General features: G+C 41.1%; 1 protein-coding gene, 2 long non-coding RNA genes and 1 pseudogene across 4 annotated transcripts; 3 read left to right on the top strand and 1 right to left on the bottom strand.

Moving 5' to 3' along the window:
- The first annotated feature begins 4,144 nt into the window (after positions 1-4,144).
- On the top strand, positions 4,145-5,979 carry LOC125315076 (annotated as a pseudogene).
- A 566-nt stretch (positions 5,980-6,545) lies between these two features.
- On the bottom strand, positions 6,546-15,372 carry LOC125315018. Of its 2 annotated transcripts, XR_007198364.1 has the most exons (3): positions 15,216-15,372; positions 14,837-15,042; positions 6,546-6,576 (listed from the first exon to the last, which is right to left on the bottom strand). It is a non-coding gene; the product is annotated as an uncharacterized LOC125315018 (long non-coding RNA). The 2 variants fall into 2 exon arrangements; XR_007198363.1 differs by lacking the exon at positions 6,546-6,576 and having other exon boundaries at positions 14,624-15,042.
- On the top strand, positions 9,595-15,061 carry LOC125315019. The gene is made up of 2 exons (XR_007198365.1): positions 9,595-9,677; positions 14,937-15,061. It is a non-coding gene; the product is annotated as an uncharacterized LOC125315019 (long non-coding RNA).
- Positions 12,641-14,397, top strand: LOC115751588 (aspartyl protease family protein At5g10770-like). Its single transcript, XM_030689526.2, has 2 exons — positions 12,641-12,851; positions 12,943-14,397. The coding sequence occupies exons 1-2, from the start codon at positions 12,683-12,685 to the stop codon at positions 14,142-14,144; spliced, it is 1,371 nt and encodes a 456-aa protein (XP_030545386.1). The 5' UTR covers positions 12,641-12,682; the 3' UTR covers positions 14,145-14,397.
- Positions 15,373-19,430: the final 4,058 nt, after the last annotated feature.

Below are 19,430 nucleotides of genomic sequence, written 5' to 3'. Positions count from 1 at the left end.
TGATACAATGAAATTTACGATTACAATCGAGTTACTTGAATATTTTCAGTGTTTCCTTGCCTCATTTACTTTAGCTCTCATAATCTCTCATGAAAGAATCTCTCACTTGGACAAAGGAATTCACGGATCTTGTTACTGTATTTATTGGGTTCAATCTTCACGATGTGATTCGCGAGCACATTGCACAATTGATTGTTACAGCCAAAAGCTTCTTCTAACGCGAAAACCAAAATCTTTTTGTTATATTTATAGTTTTTGGATTCAAAATAGGAGAATCCTTTTAACCTCCCTAATAGAAAACCTACTCAAATCAAGAACCCAACTCCCATCGTTGAAAATATTGCAATGATTTCTTGCTTGCTTGGTCGTCAAACCACGTATCCTGCTTGAATTTGGAATTTCTATTTGGATCGGATTTCTTTCACGAGCTCAAACTCGAGACATACTTCGATAGTAGGACTGAGGGTAACATGAATCCCAAATAGAAAAAGGCAAAGAACAAATACAAGTACGTGACTTTTCCATTAAACGAGATTACTCATCTTGTATCAACGTTACAACACGCATACTTGGATGCAGGGGCTGAGATTATGCCATTATTTGGGGAATTACATCGATGACCAATTCGTACCGAGTAAAAAAGATTAAAATGAAGAGGTAAAACAAATCTTCTCTTCTTTCTTCGTGCTTACTGCTCTGTGAAGGGCACACATAATTGCCAAAAGTCCAAGAAGTTAACCATCAGGGACTGGTTCTATTGTATGGGTTAACCCTGGTGCTATTACAAGCGTTATAGCGCCCACAAGCCGCGGGCATGGCTGCCTCGCTAGCGTTGCCTGAACGGGAAACGATCGCACCAGCCTCGTTGGCCGACGATGGCGGAGACTGCTGGATATTGCCAGAATGCGAGCTATGGCCATTCCACGAGCTGTCGGAGTGCGGCGTACTCCCCTGCACCCCGATTTTGCTGTGATCATCATCTGCAAAAAACACGCGGTTCGACATGCGCTATCCAGACGTATGAACATATGATGCAAGTTGATCCGATCTCTAATCGGAATAAATGTAAACAAGACGACATGAAGAGCGCGCGCGCGCGCGCGAGAGAGAGAGAGAGAGAGAGAGAGAGAGAGAGAGAGAGAGAGATACGAATGTGCCGGTTGGAGAATCACCTCGGAGAATTCGAGTGGCCGATGACCGCGAGGGGAGAGAGCGCGAGCTGAGGAGAAGGCAGAAAATGATCACAAGAGAAACGAGCTGGTTAGCCATTTTTGGTCCTTCCTTCTTCGTCTTTGCAAATGTGGGGATGTCTAGACCCAGAGCCACAACGTTATATGACGTCTCAATGGATCAACTTAGCGGGTCGCGCCTTTGGGTTTGGGTCCTCATCTCCACAGTAGTCTACGAGAAAAGATTCCCACGGCAATGCCCTACTCAAGAAATTCCAAAATTTCTTGACTCTCATGCCAAGAGTTATTGTCAGGACAAATCGCATGGAATTTCCAAATCTCAAATCGGATGGAAGAAGCCTTACTAAGTAAATTCCGAGTTAGCTGTTCACTATAGCTAGAATCTAGAAACACATCACTGGTTTAAAGAGATTTGTGTACGTGATTTAGAATCCATCGTTCTTGACGCGGAACAGAGATGATGCAAAGCTCAAGTGCGTCTCACCTTGCGATGCCGATCCTTATGCGCTCCTTATGTGAGGTCGTTTATGAGTTCATAGAGTTAGAAGAGAGACTTGAGCGCCATTTGTAGAGTGTTCAACCAGACTCTTTCATCACGGTCCAAGCTCAACTTGACTCACACAAGCTAGGCCCATGTTATTATTAAACTGGTTAAGAATACTTATATCTTACCTTATTAGATCAATATCGCAAAACGATAAATTATAATCTCAATTAATGCAGCCCACATCATAAGCTCTTACAATTATTGGCCCGGGCATTCAGATTACTCAATTTTACCGTTTGAGCCACGCATTATCGATCTTTCGGGTCATCGGTTGCCGTGTCGATCCCCCCTTTTCGCTCTCGAAGAAGATTAAAAGATGTATGAAACTTGTGCGCCGGGCCACAGCAAAAGAGGACCATCCAGAGGAGACTCTCTGGTCGTCTTCCTATAAGTGCAATACGGCAATCACCTGGAGTTGTCAGTCAAAGTCCACTGCATCAATCATTTTCTCGCAGCCCGTCTCGCTCAATGGAAGCCTGATGGAACTCGCCGTTCTACTTCACCGCTTAAGAGTCCATGGCCTTATAGCCATTTATGCTGACAAACTGAATAAGCTAGGGGTGCCAAAAACCTGAACAGAAATTCGACCCAAAATTTTGTGCATTTTTGGTTCGATTCGGATAATGAAAAAAAAAAAAAAAACAACCGTTTGTCTGAAAAGCAATCCAATCGGTCGGAATGGTGAATTGAATTGAGCATGGCAAAAATTCAAAATAAAAGAAAATAAAAAAATTGACAGAATCGATCCGAACCGTTCGGATCGCTGTTCGGTTCAAAGCTAATGCATGTCCAAACAGTTCGGTTCGGTTTCGGGTTTCCCGAAAAACCAAATCGAACTGTTGACACCCCTAGAGCGTCCCTCTTTTTATTTCGAACCTAGTTTTACGATGATGTGGCACAAAATTACATGACTTCGCGTAATGAGTTCTCTTTTTCATAATCTTAGTATTTAAGAAAGATTAGGGTAGCTGCAGTGAGGGTCCTTATGTTTTTGTCCATCCATCGATTCGGTTCTCAAAGTCACACAAATTCAAAATGCCTCCCTCTCTCTGTACGAGGGATTTATGTCCACTAACACTAATAACGACGTGCATCTCCCGGACCATATGAATCTTATAAACAACTTAGATAGTTTTTGAAACCAGTAAGTGGTCGCAATTGCACCATCATTAATTGAATACGAGGATACTGCCCTCTTACCAAGGTTCAATTCGAAAGAGCTGTAAACCGAAATCATGGTGTCATTCAGGCCACACTCCTTTCTATCTGCCAAACTTGTCATAATCTTAGTTGCCAGTGAATGTTAATCACGCTGATGACAAAAAACCTGATGCAGTAAGTCTCCAAGATATTTTTGTGTAGATACATATGATGAATACATGTACAATGAGGAGAAGCAATTATTGCGTAATTATAAAAAAAAGAAACTTCAAATCTATTGCAATTGTGCTAATTCAGTTCTAAACTTTTCAATTTGATCAATTTTGCCCTGAGCTTTTGGACAATTTGTCAATGTAGTCTATCTAGCCAATTTTGGCTAGAAATCATTGACGTGGACTCAGGCCGTCCTATGTGGCATGGTCGGCGCTAACGTGGATAATCCTTTAATAATTTTTAATTTTTTAGTTACTCACATATTTATTCTTTTCTTTTTTCTTTTCCTCTCTTTTATTTCCTTTCTTTTTTGTTTTATTTGGCAAGGGCTTCGTGCTGGCAAGGGTCGTGGCTTTCGTTTAGATCGGGGTGTGGCTGCCTTGCCCAAACTTGGGCGAGGCTAGCATCGCCAATGACCGATGAGGGCTTCGCGGCCCTCCCCTAGTGGTTGGTGAGCCTCACCAGCTACAGTGAAAAAAGAAAAGAAAAGAAGTAAGAGAAGAGAAAAAAAAAAGGGAAAAAGAAATTAAAAAAATTGAAAAAATTGTTCATTTTAGCATCGGCCGTATCACGTAGAATGGCTGGCGTCCACGTCGGAAATTTCTAACCAAATTGGCTGGGTGGATTACATTAATAAATTGTCCAAAGGTCTAGTATTAAATTGAACAAATTGAAAGGTTTAAGACGAAATTGGTATAAATGTAATAGATTTAAAATTTTTTTGGAAATTATCCTACAATTATTGCACCAATGAATTAACTTTCCGAGTATGCCCCGAGAAAAACGGCTTGAGGACATGGCGACGGTGGCTTCTCACGGCGAAAGGCTAGGAGCAGTCAACACTCAGAAGCGTATGACTTGAGAAGGTTCCAAGTCAAACGGACCAACCTTTTGCTTTTTCTTTTCTTTTCTTTTTTAACCATTCTTTTCTGGCCTTCCATTTCATATCCATGCGGTCGGCTCAACCAACAATCGTCATTGACAATTCATAAATACCCAACTCCTCTCTTAAGTCCTCCTTGAGCAAAAACCACAGTCCATCCATGGCCAATGACACCCTTTTCCATCTTCTTCTTCTTCTCATCCTGCCTTTTTCTAGTCACGAAGTTGAGAAAAGATGTATATGGGGGAAGGGAACTGGTGGATCATGAAGAGCATGACACTTATGTCGTCGAAGTGACGTTGTTGACACCGGCAACTACTTGCAAATGTATGGACCTTGTTCCTGACGTGTTCCGACATTGCTAATGGATATTACTGGATGGTAATGGTCGACATGGTGTCGAGATTCGATAGCGACAAGTATAAGTGACCTCATGATTTGAATTGATTGTAGGTCAAGAAAAGAGACGTGGATTGACATTGGCACGCAGGCATGGACCCCATTCCCCGATTGCCGCTAACCGTCGGTCCCGCGATTCCAGGCTCATTTTCCTCCAAGACCGATCGTGGGTCTGTTCCATGAACATCCTAGGGCATTCTCAAGTTCTGCCCACTGGGGATAACGATGAGAAAGCCCGGCTGCCAGTCCACGGTGCCTCTTCCAGAGCGGGCGAGTTCATGGTTACCCTTGGACTTGGGACCCCAAAAGTTGACTTGACCCGAAAGTTAACTTTACCCTAATCTTCGACATGGGCAGGACGTCACATGGACCCAATGTGAACCTTGTACAGTTGTACTAGTTGCTATCCTCAACAAGACCCCTTGTTTGAGCCATCCAAGTCCACCACATACCAATCCCACCATGCTATGCATCGAAATGCACATATTGTTGCGCGGAACAAGCAATCGAACAATAAATAGACAGAACAAGAAAAATAAATCGGACACCGGATGTACGTGGTTCGGTCGTAGAGACCTACGTCCACGGGAAGAGTAGCAACGAATTCCACTATAGAACGAGCGATACACGGAGATTACAGAACCACACTCGAGTAACTCAAACACTCTCGGTGTTTCCCAAACCCCAATTACATCCAATAACGCACACAGTGTTTAGCCCTCAATTCCTAGCGATATTCTCGCAAAGGAATTAACACAAATCTAACCTCAAGATTTAATCGGCTTCGACACTTGAATTCTTGATGTAATTCCACGAACAAAACTCACGAATGAAACCCTTGCAGAGCACTCAATGAATGGCTCTCTTTAGGACTCTTTTTCAAGAGTAATTTGTAAAGCAAACTTGAGAAGCATTTTATATTAAACCCACCACCAAAGAGTGTGCAGATTTCCACCGTGAAGATAGGGACAACAAAGTCTCAAACTTGGACTTTCTTACTCCTGCATGCAACTTTTTCAACAACCAAGAAAGCAAATTCTTTTCTTCTTTGTCGTTGTCTTCAAGGAGTCCACTTTGAACCAAATATCCTCATTATTTGGCCAAAGTCAAAGATTGCACTTTTCCCTTTTCTCATCCTTTCACGTGAACACATATCCACCGGCAAATATATGTGCCAATCTTTTTTTCGTTCTTTCACGTGCTGGAGCATCCACACAATACATCGTCGGATTTCGTTCGAACTCAAACTCGAGACATATATTTTAACATACTTGATCGATGATGCTAACGGATCGCACTTTGACGGTCACTACATTCGAGATCTGCTCACCCTCACTCCGGCGTACAAGTTTAGCTTCATCTTCGGTTGCGGCCAAAACAATAGCCAAGGCTTCGGCACCACTGCTGGTATATTAGGCCTAGGACAAGGATCCACAACCTTCATTGCACAAACAGCATCAGAATTTGCCTGAATCTTCTGCTATTGCATTCCTAGCAGTGAGAGCTCAAACGGGTACTTACTTTGTTGTAACAAATGCGCAAAGCAAACACAGAATACAAGAATTTATATAGTTCGATCAAGGTGATTTACGTCCACGGGCGAGGAAAAACAAGATTCCACTATAATCAAAGAGAGTACAGATTACAGAAGTCGGTCTTATCGACTGAATAAAAGCACACAGCTCACTAGTCTCTCACATAAGGAAAATCCTCAATTCAAATGATTTCTGTGTCCTCATCATGAAGATAATTCAGTTTGGATCTATTGCGTTAGCTTTTCAAGCATCGAAATTGTCTACCGCTTCGCCAGATGCGGTTAATAAGAAAAATGCCTCACCACTGCATCTGCAAATACCGCAAGCTCATAATCAAAGCCACTGGGCAGAAACCTGGTGGTAACTGGCAACCGCAGCGCGGGGCGAAGACGAGGCCAGAGCTTAAAACATCTATTAACAATGTAGGACTGAGGGTAACATGGATCCCAAACGGAGAAGGGCAAAGAACAATTTAACTAGGTGTTATTACAAGATATGAGACTGTACATCATGCATCAGAGTTACAACAAATATACATACTTGTATGCAATAGCTGAGATTATTCCATTATTTGAAGAGTTACCTGAGAGACCGATTAATACTGAGCGAAAGGATCGAATGAAGAGGAAAACAAGTCTTCTCTTCCTCCTCCGTGCTCACTGCTTTGTGAAGGGCACAGAATAACCAAAAGGCCAAGGGTAAACCGTCACGGACGTGGTCTAGGGTATTGGTGGTCACTATTAGTACCATTAGAGGCCACCGCAATGGTTGTAGGGGAAGCTGTGCTAATCTGAGCAGCCTGCTGGCGGAGAAGAAGGATGTTGTCCGAAGGCTAGCTATTGCTGTTCCAAGAGCCATCACGGTGTGGCGGTTCACAACAATTTTGTTGTGATTATCTGGAAAAAGCATGTGCTATTTAGGCATGTGAATACAAGATGCAGTTTGATCAGTTCTTTACCCGGGTTAAATATAGAACAGACGATATCAAGTAATTGAGAGAGATACAAATGTGGCGGTGTCACCTACAAGAATTCGAGCTGCCGATGACCTTGAGGGAAGACGGTGCGAGCCAAGAAGAATGCAGATATTCATCACATGAGAAACGAACTTGTTAGCCACTTTTGTTCCGTCCATAATCTTTGGAACTGTTACTTGTTAGAGAAAGTCTAGACCCAGAGCCACAGCATTGTCTGCCAAGTTATCAAGTTGTGCGTGGTGTATTGGTGGTTGGAACCTCGTTAATTGACAAGAAAGGATTCGCACGGCAGTGCCCTATTCAAGAAATTTCAAATTTGCTGACTTTTATGATCTAGAGTTATTGTTAGATAAATAAGAGAAAATGAGATTAGAAGGGTCATAACTTTCGAACAATGCTCACTTTAGGACATGTATGTAATCATTCTAATTCTCTTATTCTGTTTGTCAAAACAAAAAAAAGATGAGAATACTGTTTGGTAAAGTAAATGATTATGGGAGGAAAAAAAAAAGAACAAAAAAAAAATGGTTTTGAAAAAAAGAATCACTTTTGAGAATCACAAAACAGAATGAAGTTCCACATCTCTCACTTTTCCCTTTCAATTCTCTCGCCACTTTTTCCTCAACCTAAAACAGAATAAGGTCTCATTTTCAAAAAAAAATATACAAGATAATAAAATAAAAATAAAAATAAAAAAATTAAAAAAAAATTGGAAAAATTCTAAAATATCAGAAAAATTTCGAAAAATCCCTAGAAATAGAAGAAGCTTAGATTATGCTTGATTGACCTCATTTTCATAAATTTGGGCCTAGATTTTCTAGATTTTATAGATTTTGTTCTTTTTTTAGGAAAATCCACCTTTGAAATTAAATACGAATTATATTTCTCTAAGCCCTTAGGGCTTCGTTAGGATTTTATGATGCGATTTATCGGTGCCATGATTCCTAGATTGTGTACTTAATTTTATTGGTTGTGATTTTCCTAGGTTTATGTACTTTAGACGTAGTCTAATTTTAGAAAATTTTGCAAAAAGGCAAAAATAACCGGCGTGAACACTTAGCAAGGTTTCATTCTTAAGTTTTGGACGAATTAAGACTTTAGATTTGATTTCCTGGAACAAAAAACGCACACCAATGCGGGGTAGTGCAATACATTTTTCTTGCATAAATGAGTGTGTCACTCATGTCGGTTGTCCACTCGCTCAAAAGAGTTGGATGAAACCCCACGATAAATGGCGAAAACGACTCGTGATGATTCTTGATATTTATTTTTACATTTCAATATGCATTATGTTATATAAGAGAATCAATATCAATTAATCTTCGCTTAATTCGAAATGTAGGATGGAATTTCACAGAATAACTACGTAATTATTTGACTTAAATGATAAAAATTGGGAAGAGCAATTGTTCTCGGTAATATAAAGTATGCGCAGTTACCAAATGCGTTTGGATTCCGGAAATAGAAATTTTATGCGATTACCAGTTACCAAAAAGAACGTTCTCAAGTCTGTTCTTTAGATACTAGAACGACGTTCTTTCTATAGATAAAAAGAACAGTGAAGAACGAGATGACATTATGCTCCTCTCTTGAATGAGAAATCGGTAGACGAACGTTCTCTTTCAAGGTTGCATCGTAGCATTTAATATGTTGAAATTGAGATAAGTTCGTGGCGTGACATATTCTTTTCGATCGGTGATTCAAGAGATCCTGGGCATGTTAATTTCGTGAATCATATGTGTAGATTTAAAATCTGTTTTCAACATAGGATTTCAGACGTGGATTTTCTGGACCATATATTGCGCATATATATTAAAAGATAAGCATGTAAAAAGGTCTCTAGTTCCTTATTTTTATGGAAATATTGCATCTCACTTATTATTCCCATATGAAATACCATCGTGAGTTTTTAAAGACCTTCTTTTTGCATCCTAAACTCTATGATTAGATTTGAAACCGCATCTCTCCACCCATTTTCATTTATTAAGGATTTTGTTAACACTTGCTAAACACCTAAACAAAGAAAGTTTCTTGTTTCAATGCAATGCCTCCCTCCTACCATGTGTGAGGCAAGTTGTAAACAAGACCCATTCACTATTTTTTCCTAAATTGCCCCCACCCAAAAAAGTTTAAAAGAAAAAAAATACTAAGGCTCTGTTTCTTTTGCAAATAACATTTACCTCATTTTCCAGTGTTTGGATTGATTAAGAAAATGAGTCAACGGAAATTTATGCTTAAATTCAGCAAAATGATTTCTTAAAAAAAAAAAATAAGGCTTATGATTTTTGAAACACACAGATCTTGTTCAACTCAAATGGTTTTTGTGGCCTCCTCCTGAAGAAGATTGAGTTTGGATTTATTGAGTTGGGCTTTCAAGTCTCGAGATTGTCTTCTGCGTCACCGGATACGCTTTATAAGAAAAATGGTTCATCACCGCATTTGCGAACAAGGCAAGCTTTTAATCAGAGCCATCGCGCAACCTGCTGATAACTAGTAACGGCGGCGCGGGGCAAAGACAAGGCTATAAGTTTGAATTTTTCGACAATGTAGGACTCAGGGCAAACTTGGATCCCAAAAAGAACGGGCAAAGAACAACTCAACGATATGGCTTATTACAATAAATGAGATTATTCTTTGTGTATCAATGTTACAACAAAAATACTAGTATGGGATAGTTGAGATTATTCCACTGTTCGCAGACGTGTTTGGTTGGCCCCCTTGCGAAGTCACGTAGCGTGCCACAGGCGGAGATGTACTAATATAGACGACCGTGGTTGGCGAAGGCAAAAGGACGTCCCCTGTAGGCGGGCTACTGCCGTTCCACGAGCTATCTCGCTTCGGCGTGTTCGCCGTGCTCCCACCCACCCCGATTTTGCCGTGACCATCATCTGCAAAAAAGGGAAGGAAGATTCGACATGTAATATTTAGCGTATGAATACATGACGTGAGTTCTATGAGGCAGTTGATAGCTTTGACTGAAAAGGAGATTGGTAAAAAGATCAAGCATGCGCGGACCGACAAAAGAGTGCTAGATTTATGCTAACAATTGTTGCTGACTACTCGAGGAAGACTTGGGCGTTTGTACTTAGGCACAAGTTTGATACTGTTGTCGGGATCGGACAATTGATAGCTTTGATCGACAAGGGAACTGGTAAAAAGATCAAGCATGTGCAAATTGACAAAAACATGAAGTTTTGCTTGGAGCTGTTAAATGAATTCTGCATGAATGAAGGCAAAGTGATACACCGCACTAGTGCCAATGAACCACAATATGTTGCAGACTTGATGAGCATGATCTTACTAGAGATGACCCAAAAAATGCTCTCTAGTGCTGGTATGGCTAGGAGATTCTTGGCAGATGCGCTTAGTATGGCAAGCTACCTGTTGAATAGATCCCCATAGACTAGGGATGAGTAAAAAAGACTGCCCGAATCGGGACCACTCAGATCGGACGGGGACCGATGGTCCGGTTTCCGGTTTTAGGGGGATCCGGTCCGGTTCCCAATTCCTAAAATTGGAACCGCTAACTGGGCCGTCCAGTTCCCTATTCTAGGGTCCAGGACCGGACCGAATCCCCCGGACCGGACCGGTCTTTTCTTTTTTAATTTTTTAAAAAAACAAATCTAATAAGAACTATGCAATGACCATTTTTCTCAATGAATCTGGAAATTAAGTGTGTTTACTGATGACTGGTTTGCATCCAGTGGATGTTTGCATACAGAGTTCATTGAATAGTGAACGTGTAGGTTGTAAATTTGTAATAGAGTTTACTTGGAGACTGTATGTTTACTTGTGTATGATTGATTAAAGAATTACGAAGTGTGGATCCACTTTTCGGAACCGCGAACCGAAAACCCTTGGAACCGCCTGGGAACGGGACTGGACCGATGGTCCAATTCGGTTCTTGATTCCGAGGGTGGCTGGTCCGGTCCACGCTTTTGAAAAGTGGGAACCGGGACCACCGGTCCGGTTCCCAATTTTTTATGAGAACCGGACCGGATCGGGAACCGCTCATCCCTACCATAGACTACTATAGGATGTCGGACTCCCGAAGAAGTGTAGTTAAGTAAAGTTGTTAATTATTTTATTACTAGAATATTTGGCTGCCCATGTTATGTTCGGGTTATGGATGATACGTTCGATGGAAGGGCAAGAAAGTGCATGTTTCTAGGCTATGCACAAGATGATCCTAGTTATCGGTTGTAGTACTTGAAGTTAAATTTACCTGTTATCAGCCAAAAAGTTACATTTGATGAATTTCTAGTACTTCTGAGTGGAAGTGATTGTAGCAGTGTTTATACGGATCTAGACGATGTTCAACTTGAGGTGGAGTTGCAATCAGAAACTCCCGAGGTAGCGGGTACTAACGAAACAATCGACACGAATGGTGCTTATAGCGAGGTGAAGCCAGTAGAGCCAACAATTGCTGTAATTGTTGATATTGATAAGGTACATATTCGGTCTCCCGACAATTTGCTTTATCTACAATAGAGGAGCTTGTGTCAGAAAGTCTTTTTGGAGCAGTTAAAGGTGCATGTGAAGTTGGTCTTCTAATAAGGTCCATAGTTATAATGAAGTTCAAGTGCGGCTTGCACTTGGAAGACGTATGTGGAGGTTGAGCCTGTTGGTGTTGTTGGAAGAGTAATAGCGAAGTTCGAATTATTAGCAAAGCGATTGTGATTTGACTCAAATGTTGAATTAAGATGGAGATTCTTGAAGATATGTCTTGAATTTGAGCCCTAAGCGAAAATCTGAAATTGGATACATGTGGACGTCCGTGGAAATATAGATTTCTTGATTTGGTGGTTTGTTGGACTTATTTGGATATCAAATCAGCGTGCAACAGTGAGCGGCCAAGAAAAAGATAAGAAGAAAAAATAAAAGAAAAAGTCGAAACTTGGACTTGATGACCGAATATCACGATTTCCTAATTCTTCTTAAGGTCGGCTTCTCAATGTGATTTGTTATAATATATTCAATCGTGGGAGCATGGGTCTTCTAGCAGTTGTTGATCAGAGCAATCTTGAATCGCTGTTTGTTAAGCAAGTGCTTGGCGTGGGTTTTCTTCGTGAAATTACATTAAGTATGCAAGTGTCAAAGCAAATCAAATCTTGTCATAATCTTTTGTGAGATTAAGAGATTATTAGCGAGAAATTGTGAGGGCAAAAAATTATAGATTATTGGATGCCATTGGGGCTGAGAAATATCGAGAGTGTTTGAATGAATCGAATCTGGTTTGTAATCTCTGTGTATGGCTTGATCTACAGTGAAATTCATTGCTGCTCTTCCCGTGGACGTTGGTCTCTACGGTTGAATCACGTATATCTGGTATCCGATTTATATTATTATTTTATCTTTTTTTGTTCGATCACTTGCTTCCGCGCAACATATGTTATTCAGGCAAATGAAATAAAAACCTGATGAGCTAATTCTCCAAGATCCTTCTATGCAAATGCATAAGATTATTACATGTAAAATTAGGACCGGCAATAATTGCACCGGTGGGTTTGCGTGTATTTTCTCAGTGGGTTGACCGTCTGAGTCTGCCGTGAGAACGGGTTGATGACATGGCGAATGACTAGGAACAGTAACAGTCGAAACTGCGAGACTTGTTAAGGTTCCAAGTCAACGCACCAACCTTTTGAGCTGGCTTATTTTGACCATTCTTTTCTGGCCTTCCATTTCCTATCTAAGCGGGTCGGATCATCTAGCGATCATCATCGTCAATTCATGAATACTAAAATCCCCTGAGTTTCTCGATCGAATCACAGTCCATCCATGGCCAACTACACTTCTTTCCGTCTTCGTCTTCTTCTCCTCGTCCTCCTCTTTTCTTGTCACGAAGTTCAGAAGGGATGTGCACGGGGAAGCCAAACGGTGAATCATGAAGAGCCTGACAATTATGTCGTCGAAATGAGGTCGCTGACGCCGGCAAGTACTTGCAAAGGTCTCCTTTTCTATGTCTGTTACTCTGGGTCGGGTTTCGAGATTCAACACGCTGTGTATATAACTGAGGTAATCGTTCGGATTGATTGCAGATCAAGCAAAGGGACGTGGATTGACACTTGCACACAGGCAGGGACCCTGTTCGCCGCTTGCCGCAAACCGTCGATCCCGCGATTCCAAGATCACTTTTCTCCGAGACCAAGTGCGGGTCTGTTCCATGAACAACCTAGGAGAATCTCGCCCGCTAACCGCTGGGATTTACGGCGAGAACGCCTGGCTGCCCATTCATGGCGGCTCTCCCGGAGCCGGTGAGTTCGTGGTCACGATTGGCCTCGGGACGCCGAAAGTCGACCTGACCCTAATCTTTGACACGGGCAGCGACATTACATGGACCCAATGTCAACCTTGTCCTCGTTGCTATCCTCAGCAAGACCCATTGTTTGAGCCACTCAAGTCTACTACATCCTCAAACCCACCATGCTCCGCATCGAAATGCAACTACTCGATTGACTATGCAGACGGATCGCATTCTGATGGTTACTACGTCCGAGATCTGCTCACCCTCACTCCGGACTGCAAGTTCCCGGACTTCATATTCGGTTGCGGGGAAAATAATAGCCCCAATTTCAGCACCACGGCTGGTGTGCTAGGCCTAGGACAAGGAGACAACACCTTAATCTCGCAGATACCGTCAGAACTTTCGCAAATCTTCTGCTATTGCATCCCTGGCAGCGAGAGCTCAAATGGGTACTTACTTTTTGGGCTTGAAGCCCTGCGTTATTGCCAGACAGACAGTTACACACCAATCATAAGTGACAAGAAAAACACGTCGTTTTATTTTGTCAACTTGGTTGGTATTGCCTTTGGGAATCAGAAATTTAGCCTATCTTCAGAGTCTCCACGTCCTCGAACCATCATAGACTCCGGGACTACCATCACTCGGTTGCCGCCCCGGATTTATTCAGCCATTCGCGCGGAATTCGTCAAGTACATGTCTAAATATCCCGTCGCACGGCCTCTACCGGAACTGTTGAATACCTGTTATGATCTTCATGGCCAGAAGAATGTGACCATGCCGAAGGTGGTTCTACAATTTCAGAATACCAACGTTAGCTTGGACCCGTCCGCAGTAGTCTGGCGAGAGAGTGATGCGCAAGTTTGCTTGGCCTTCGCACCGAACCGAAAAGGGCCAGACCTGGTCATTATTGGCAGCGTGCAGCAGCAGAACCTGAACATTCTTTATAATGTTAAAGAAAACAAGGTTGAATTTGGAAAAGGTAGTTGTGGCAACTGAGAGGCTACAATTGATGAAGGAAACCATTGCAATCGTTTTCCTTTAGCCTTTTTTTTTACTTTCATATATAGATTGTGCCTTGTGTCATGAGGTGTGAAATTTCTGTAGCATGTCTCAATGCAATTTAGTGAATTGGCCTAGACCGCACAATGGCTTACTAGTCTTGAACACAGTGACCTTCTTGTTCAATGCCAATGTAAACTTTGGCCTCATCGTGAAGATAATTGAGTTTGGATTTATTGAGTTGGCTTCTCAAGTGTCGAGATTGTCTTCCGTGTCGCTGGACACACTTGATGTGAAAAATGCTTCATCACCGGATCTGCGGACACGGAAAGCTCTTAATCAGAGCCACAAGGCTTGCAACGTGGTGATAACCGGTAACGGCGGCACGGGGCGAAGACGAGGCTATAAAGGTTTGATTTTCTCGGACAAAGTAGGACTGAAGGCAACATGGATCCCAGATGGAAAGGGAAAAGAACGGTTCAACGATGTGATTTATTACAATAAATGAGATTATCCGTGGTGTATCAACATTACAACAAACACACTTTTATGCAATAGCTGAGATTATTCCATTATTCGAATGAATACATCGACGACCGATCGATACTGAGTAAAGCGATCAAATGAAGAGGAAAAACAGTCTTCCCTTCCTCGTTCGGGCTTGCTGCTTTGTGAAGGGACAAAATTACCAGAAGGCCAAGAATCAACCATCAGGGGCTCTTTCCAGGTTTTTTTTCGCTACTGGTAACATTCACGACAGCGTGCGCATAGGCAATATGCATGGCCGAGGTTGGCGGAGACAGCATGATGGTGCCCGAAGGTGAGCCATTGCCGTTCCACGAGCCGTCTTGCTTCGGCGTGCTCCCTCCCACCCCGATTTTGCCGTGACCATCATCTGCAAAAAGAAAAGAAAAGGGGGGGTCGGGGGTCGGGGTGGGGATTCAACATGTACTATTTAGCGAATGAACACATGACGCGAGTTTGATCCGGTTCTCTAAGCGGATTAAGAATGAAGAACACGATATGAAGTAATTGAGAGAGATACAAATGTGCCGGTCGGAGAATCACCTGCGAGGATTCAAGCAGCCGATGACATCGAGGGAAGATGGTGCGAGCCAAGGAGGATGCAGAAAATGATCACAAGAACAACGGACTTGGTAGCCATTTCTGGTCCTTCCTTAAATCTTTGGTGACTGCAGAGATGTCTAGACCCCGAGCCAGAGCGCTATATAGTATCGAAGTCGGTATTCGGGGTTGGGTCCCCAGCCGTGGACAAGAAGACCCTCACACGGCAATGCCCAGCTCCAGAAATTTCAAACTTGCTGACTTTTAGGGTCTTTTGGATGGATGAGTTAACACCATGCGATTACTGGCCTCAATTCTTATCCTTATTTCGCAAAAAATAAATAAATTTAAAGATATATTTATAAAAAAGATCGATTGTATGGCTTAAAAAAAATGAATGAAAAATTAACTATTTTCATCGTTCACCCCATTGTTTGAACATAAATCGTCGACGGTGATAAAAACAATTTTCATTACCAAATTATTTCGAGCGATCCAAACGTTTACACCTATGAAAATATTTCCAGATCGTTCGTTTTTTGCGAAATAAATGAAGCTTTAGAGTATTCATGGTACTACTCGGGCCACGTAGAATCGATCGGTCGGGTTGTTAGTCTATGCGTTTATCGCCTTTTTTCGCCCTTCAAAAATATGAACAAAATAAATAAGACTCGCCAAGAAAAAAGGAGCATTCCGCGGAAACTGTCCGTCATGTTTCTATAATTGTTGAACTGGAGTTCCAGTCAAAGTCTACCTGCATCAATCATTTTCGGACTGCCGGTCTCCCCTGACTCCGAGAGAAACCAGATCCAGCCCGCCTTTCTCGACCGCGCGGATTGCGGGTGTTCATGACCGTTTAACATTTATATCAATTTAGTCCTATTTTTTAAAAATTTACAAATTCAATCCTAAACCTTTTCACATCTCGCTAGTTGAGTCCATCCGGCCGAGATCGCTGATGTGGACTCAGCTCATCTTATGTGACACCGCCGATACTGATGAGATAATTTTTAGTAATATCTTAGATTTTTTTATGGATTTTTCTATAAATTTTTATCTTTTTTTTGTTTTTTTTTATGACCTAGGGAACCCCCGCACGGCCGGCGGCCGGAGGGTAAACCTTGGGGGTAACACGTGCTAGCCACCACACATGTGCCACCGGGTAAATCATCTTGCGACGTCTGCGGGATTCGAACACTCGACCTTTTGCGAGAGGAAGAGTGCGCAAGTCGGCGTCGCCACCCAGGTGGGTGGTTCTTTTTTTTTCATCTCTATTTTTTCTTACTTTTTCTTTACTAGCCGGCGAGGCTCGCCTCACCTAGGCAAGGAACCCCTCGCCGGACAGTAAAGAAAAAGTAAGAGAAGAAAATAAAATAAAATAAAATAAAAAATAAAACAAATTAATGAAAAATTTAGGAAAATATCAAATTATTATTAAAAATCGTCCACGTCGGCACCGGCAATGCCACATAGAAAGCCCGGAGTCTAGATTAGCTATTTTTTATTATCAATATTTGTCGGATGGATTGAATTGGCAAAACGTGAAAATGTTTATGACTAAATTGGTAAAAGTGCAATAGATTTAGGACTTTTTGGACAATTTTCTCATATATCATGATATACAACATTAGTGACGTGGATATCTAAACGAGTCTCCCTCTTTCTATTATGTATTAGATCTATCAAACGGGTGTGTCGGGTCGGATAAAAAATAGTCCAACCCAAATAGACTAACGTAACATGTTTTGACTCATTTTCATGCAATGTGAATCTAGTTACTCATACACGATCAACCCATAGCCAACTCATACCCGATCCAATCCATATTCTTAAAAGACTTTCATATATGTAATCTAGGAAAACTCATACTTAAACTGAAGTGAGAGTGTAGAGTATATAAGCGCGAGATCAAATTAAAGTAAGAGAGAATATATAGATGGGTTGGGTCTAAATAAACTGTAAATTTTATTTTTGTTTCATTTAACACCCATATTATGTTTAGACATATTCATAATATTTTTATTGAATATAACTAATTCATGTCACAACTCAACCCATTATGATTGGTTTTCGTACATTGCTTCACTACGTGAGGCACGGATTTGTATGTTCTGTGTTTTTTACAAGACTAAGATGGCTTCGATGACTGTCCTTATGTATTGTCCATTGGTCGATCCGGTTCTCATCGTCACACAAATTCAAGTACCTTTCTCTCTGTAGGAGGATTTGTGCATTTCGAACAGTAATTATGTAATCTATAAGCCAAATAACTGCCCGATTGCCATTATTGTTGGCGCTCATTCTAAGGTTGACTTACATCCTGTCCATGTGTAGTATAGTCGATAAATTACCCACTTTAAGATGCACTAGGAAGCTCTATCAGTTTATCTTAATTTGCAAACTGGATAGAGAAAATTGGAAATTCAGTAAGTTTTCAATCAACTTTATTTTATGCGAGCGCAAACATCTCCAATATTTTCGAGAGTATTGGTAGAGAAAGAAAAAGATAAATTTTAAAGATTTTGTTTTCAAATGGGTATTGAAAAGCTAAAGGAAACATCGGTACCATCCCACTTTTTAGTCTTGTATTGTGAGTTTTTTTAAAGGATTAAGATCACGAAAAATTTCAAATTAGTATATTTATGATAAATTTACCCAAAATTAATTTTTTGATCGTCAAAAATCCTAAACTGGTACACACGGGATAAATTTACCTTTCGTTAGTTTCTGTTAAATTTATAGTCAAATTGCTGAATTAAATAACACTTGGCAGTTGACGGGTGTACTAATTTGTATTTTTACCTTTCATTTGTCACAAGTGTTTCGGTATTGAATTTTTCATGGTATTAACTCAATTTAACAGAAATTAACAGAGGGTAAATCAGTCACGGATGTGTCGGTTTGAGGTTTTTCGTGGTAAATTTTTCACAAGAATACCATTTGAGGTTTTTGGTGGTAAAAAAAAGTTAATTTGAGTAAATTTATTATAGGGATACCAGTTTGAAGTTTTTCATGGCATTAACCCCTTTTAAAACCTGCATTTTATATTTCGAGCTGCAAAACCATACTCATTTAAGAATACTTATCCTTCCAATACAATGCCTTCCTCGTGGAGAGTGTGATGAGTGCATCAGAAATGAAAAATTTTCCTCATTAGGTATAAATTAACAAGTGCACGTAAAATCATCATTAACACGGCCCCTTTTTGCAATTGCCCCCGCCAAAAGAAGAAGAAGAAGAAGCAGCAAAACAACAGTAACTTTCTGGGGACACTTGCTTACAAGATCCATTTGCTAAATTGTCATTTTTATTCCAAGCTCGTAGAGTATGTGATGAGTGCATCAGAAATGAAATTTTTCCTCATTTACTATAAATTAGCAAGTGTTCCGAAAGCAATCCCATTTGTGCCAATTGCTGCCGACCTCAGAGCTGAGGCCAGCTATGGTCACCCGTTTCAAATCGAGGTCGGATTAGAGTTTTTGTTTGCTAAAATGCAAATCGTAGCTTTTGAAATTTTGTGATTGGTATGTGATACAAGAGCGAGAATGATATCTAAAATTTTCGGAAAGAGAATAAACTATAGATGGTGCGTACACTGATTTTTAAAGTGCGTCAAATCATTACACGATAGTCGCATTTCAGAGTTATGGGAGAATTTCAGGCAAGGTTTTGGATAACTCTATATTACCCAAGTCTGTTCCCCCTCCCCCCGGGCTTCGGAAACTGAAGCCGAAAGCCTATTTAGACTATGATTTTCTTTTTCTTTCTCTCCCGATTTGTTATGGGAGTTTGTGTGTGAATAGTATAGTTGATCTTGGGTGAACATAGAGACCAGTTCGGCCATTCATCAAGTCGCCAGCCGTCGAGGAGGATGTTCGTGAAGTTGGCTCCACAATCTCTTCGAGATTAGGCCGCTCTTTTCTTCCGATCTAGATTTAGGTAAAGATCTATGAGTTCTACTCTCTCGAACTAGATCTAGATTTAGATTTGGAAGCGCCTTACATGTATTTGATGTGTCCTTTCAATACAGTAATATTGGTATTTCTGCTCAAAGATGGTAATGAGGATATTGAACAATGACGCCTACCACAAGTCGTCGTAAATGGAGTGAGAGATCTCGACGTGCACTTCTCATTGAATCCGATGATCGGCCATCGATCGTTTACTGTGACAAATCTATTTTGAAGGATGAGTTTTAGCTCACACTTTGCTTTGTTG

The sequence above is a fragment of the Rhodamnia argentea genome, chromosome 5 (genome assembly GCF_020921035.1).
Source record: "Rhodamnia argentea isolate NSW1041297 chromosome 5, ASM2092103v1, whole genome shotgun sequence".
In the NCBI taxonomy this organism is placed as follows: Eukaryota; Viridiplantae; Streptophyta; class Magnoliopsida; order Myrtales; family Myrtaceae; genus Rhodamnia; species Rhodamnia argentea.
Note: the sequence above shows the minus strand (reverse complement) of the source record. Positions and strands in the feature narration are given on the sequence as shown.

What these genes read in the sequence shown, in the direction of transcription:
- LOC115751588 (XM_030689526.2), top strand. Translation starts at nt 12,683, where the DNA reads ATGGCCAACTACACTTCTTTCCGTCTTCGTCTTCTTCTCCTCGTCCTC. An exon ending in GCCGGCAAGTACTTGCAAAG is followed by an intron (nt 12,852 to 12,942) that starts GTCTCCTTTTCT and finishes GATTGATTGCAG; the next exon opens with ATCAAGCAAAGGGACGTGGA.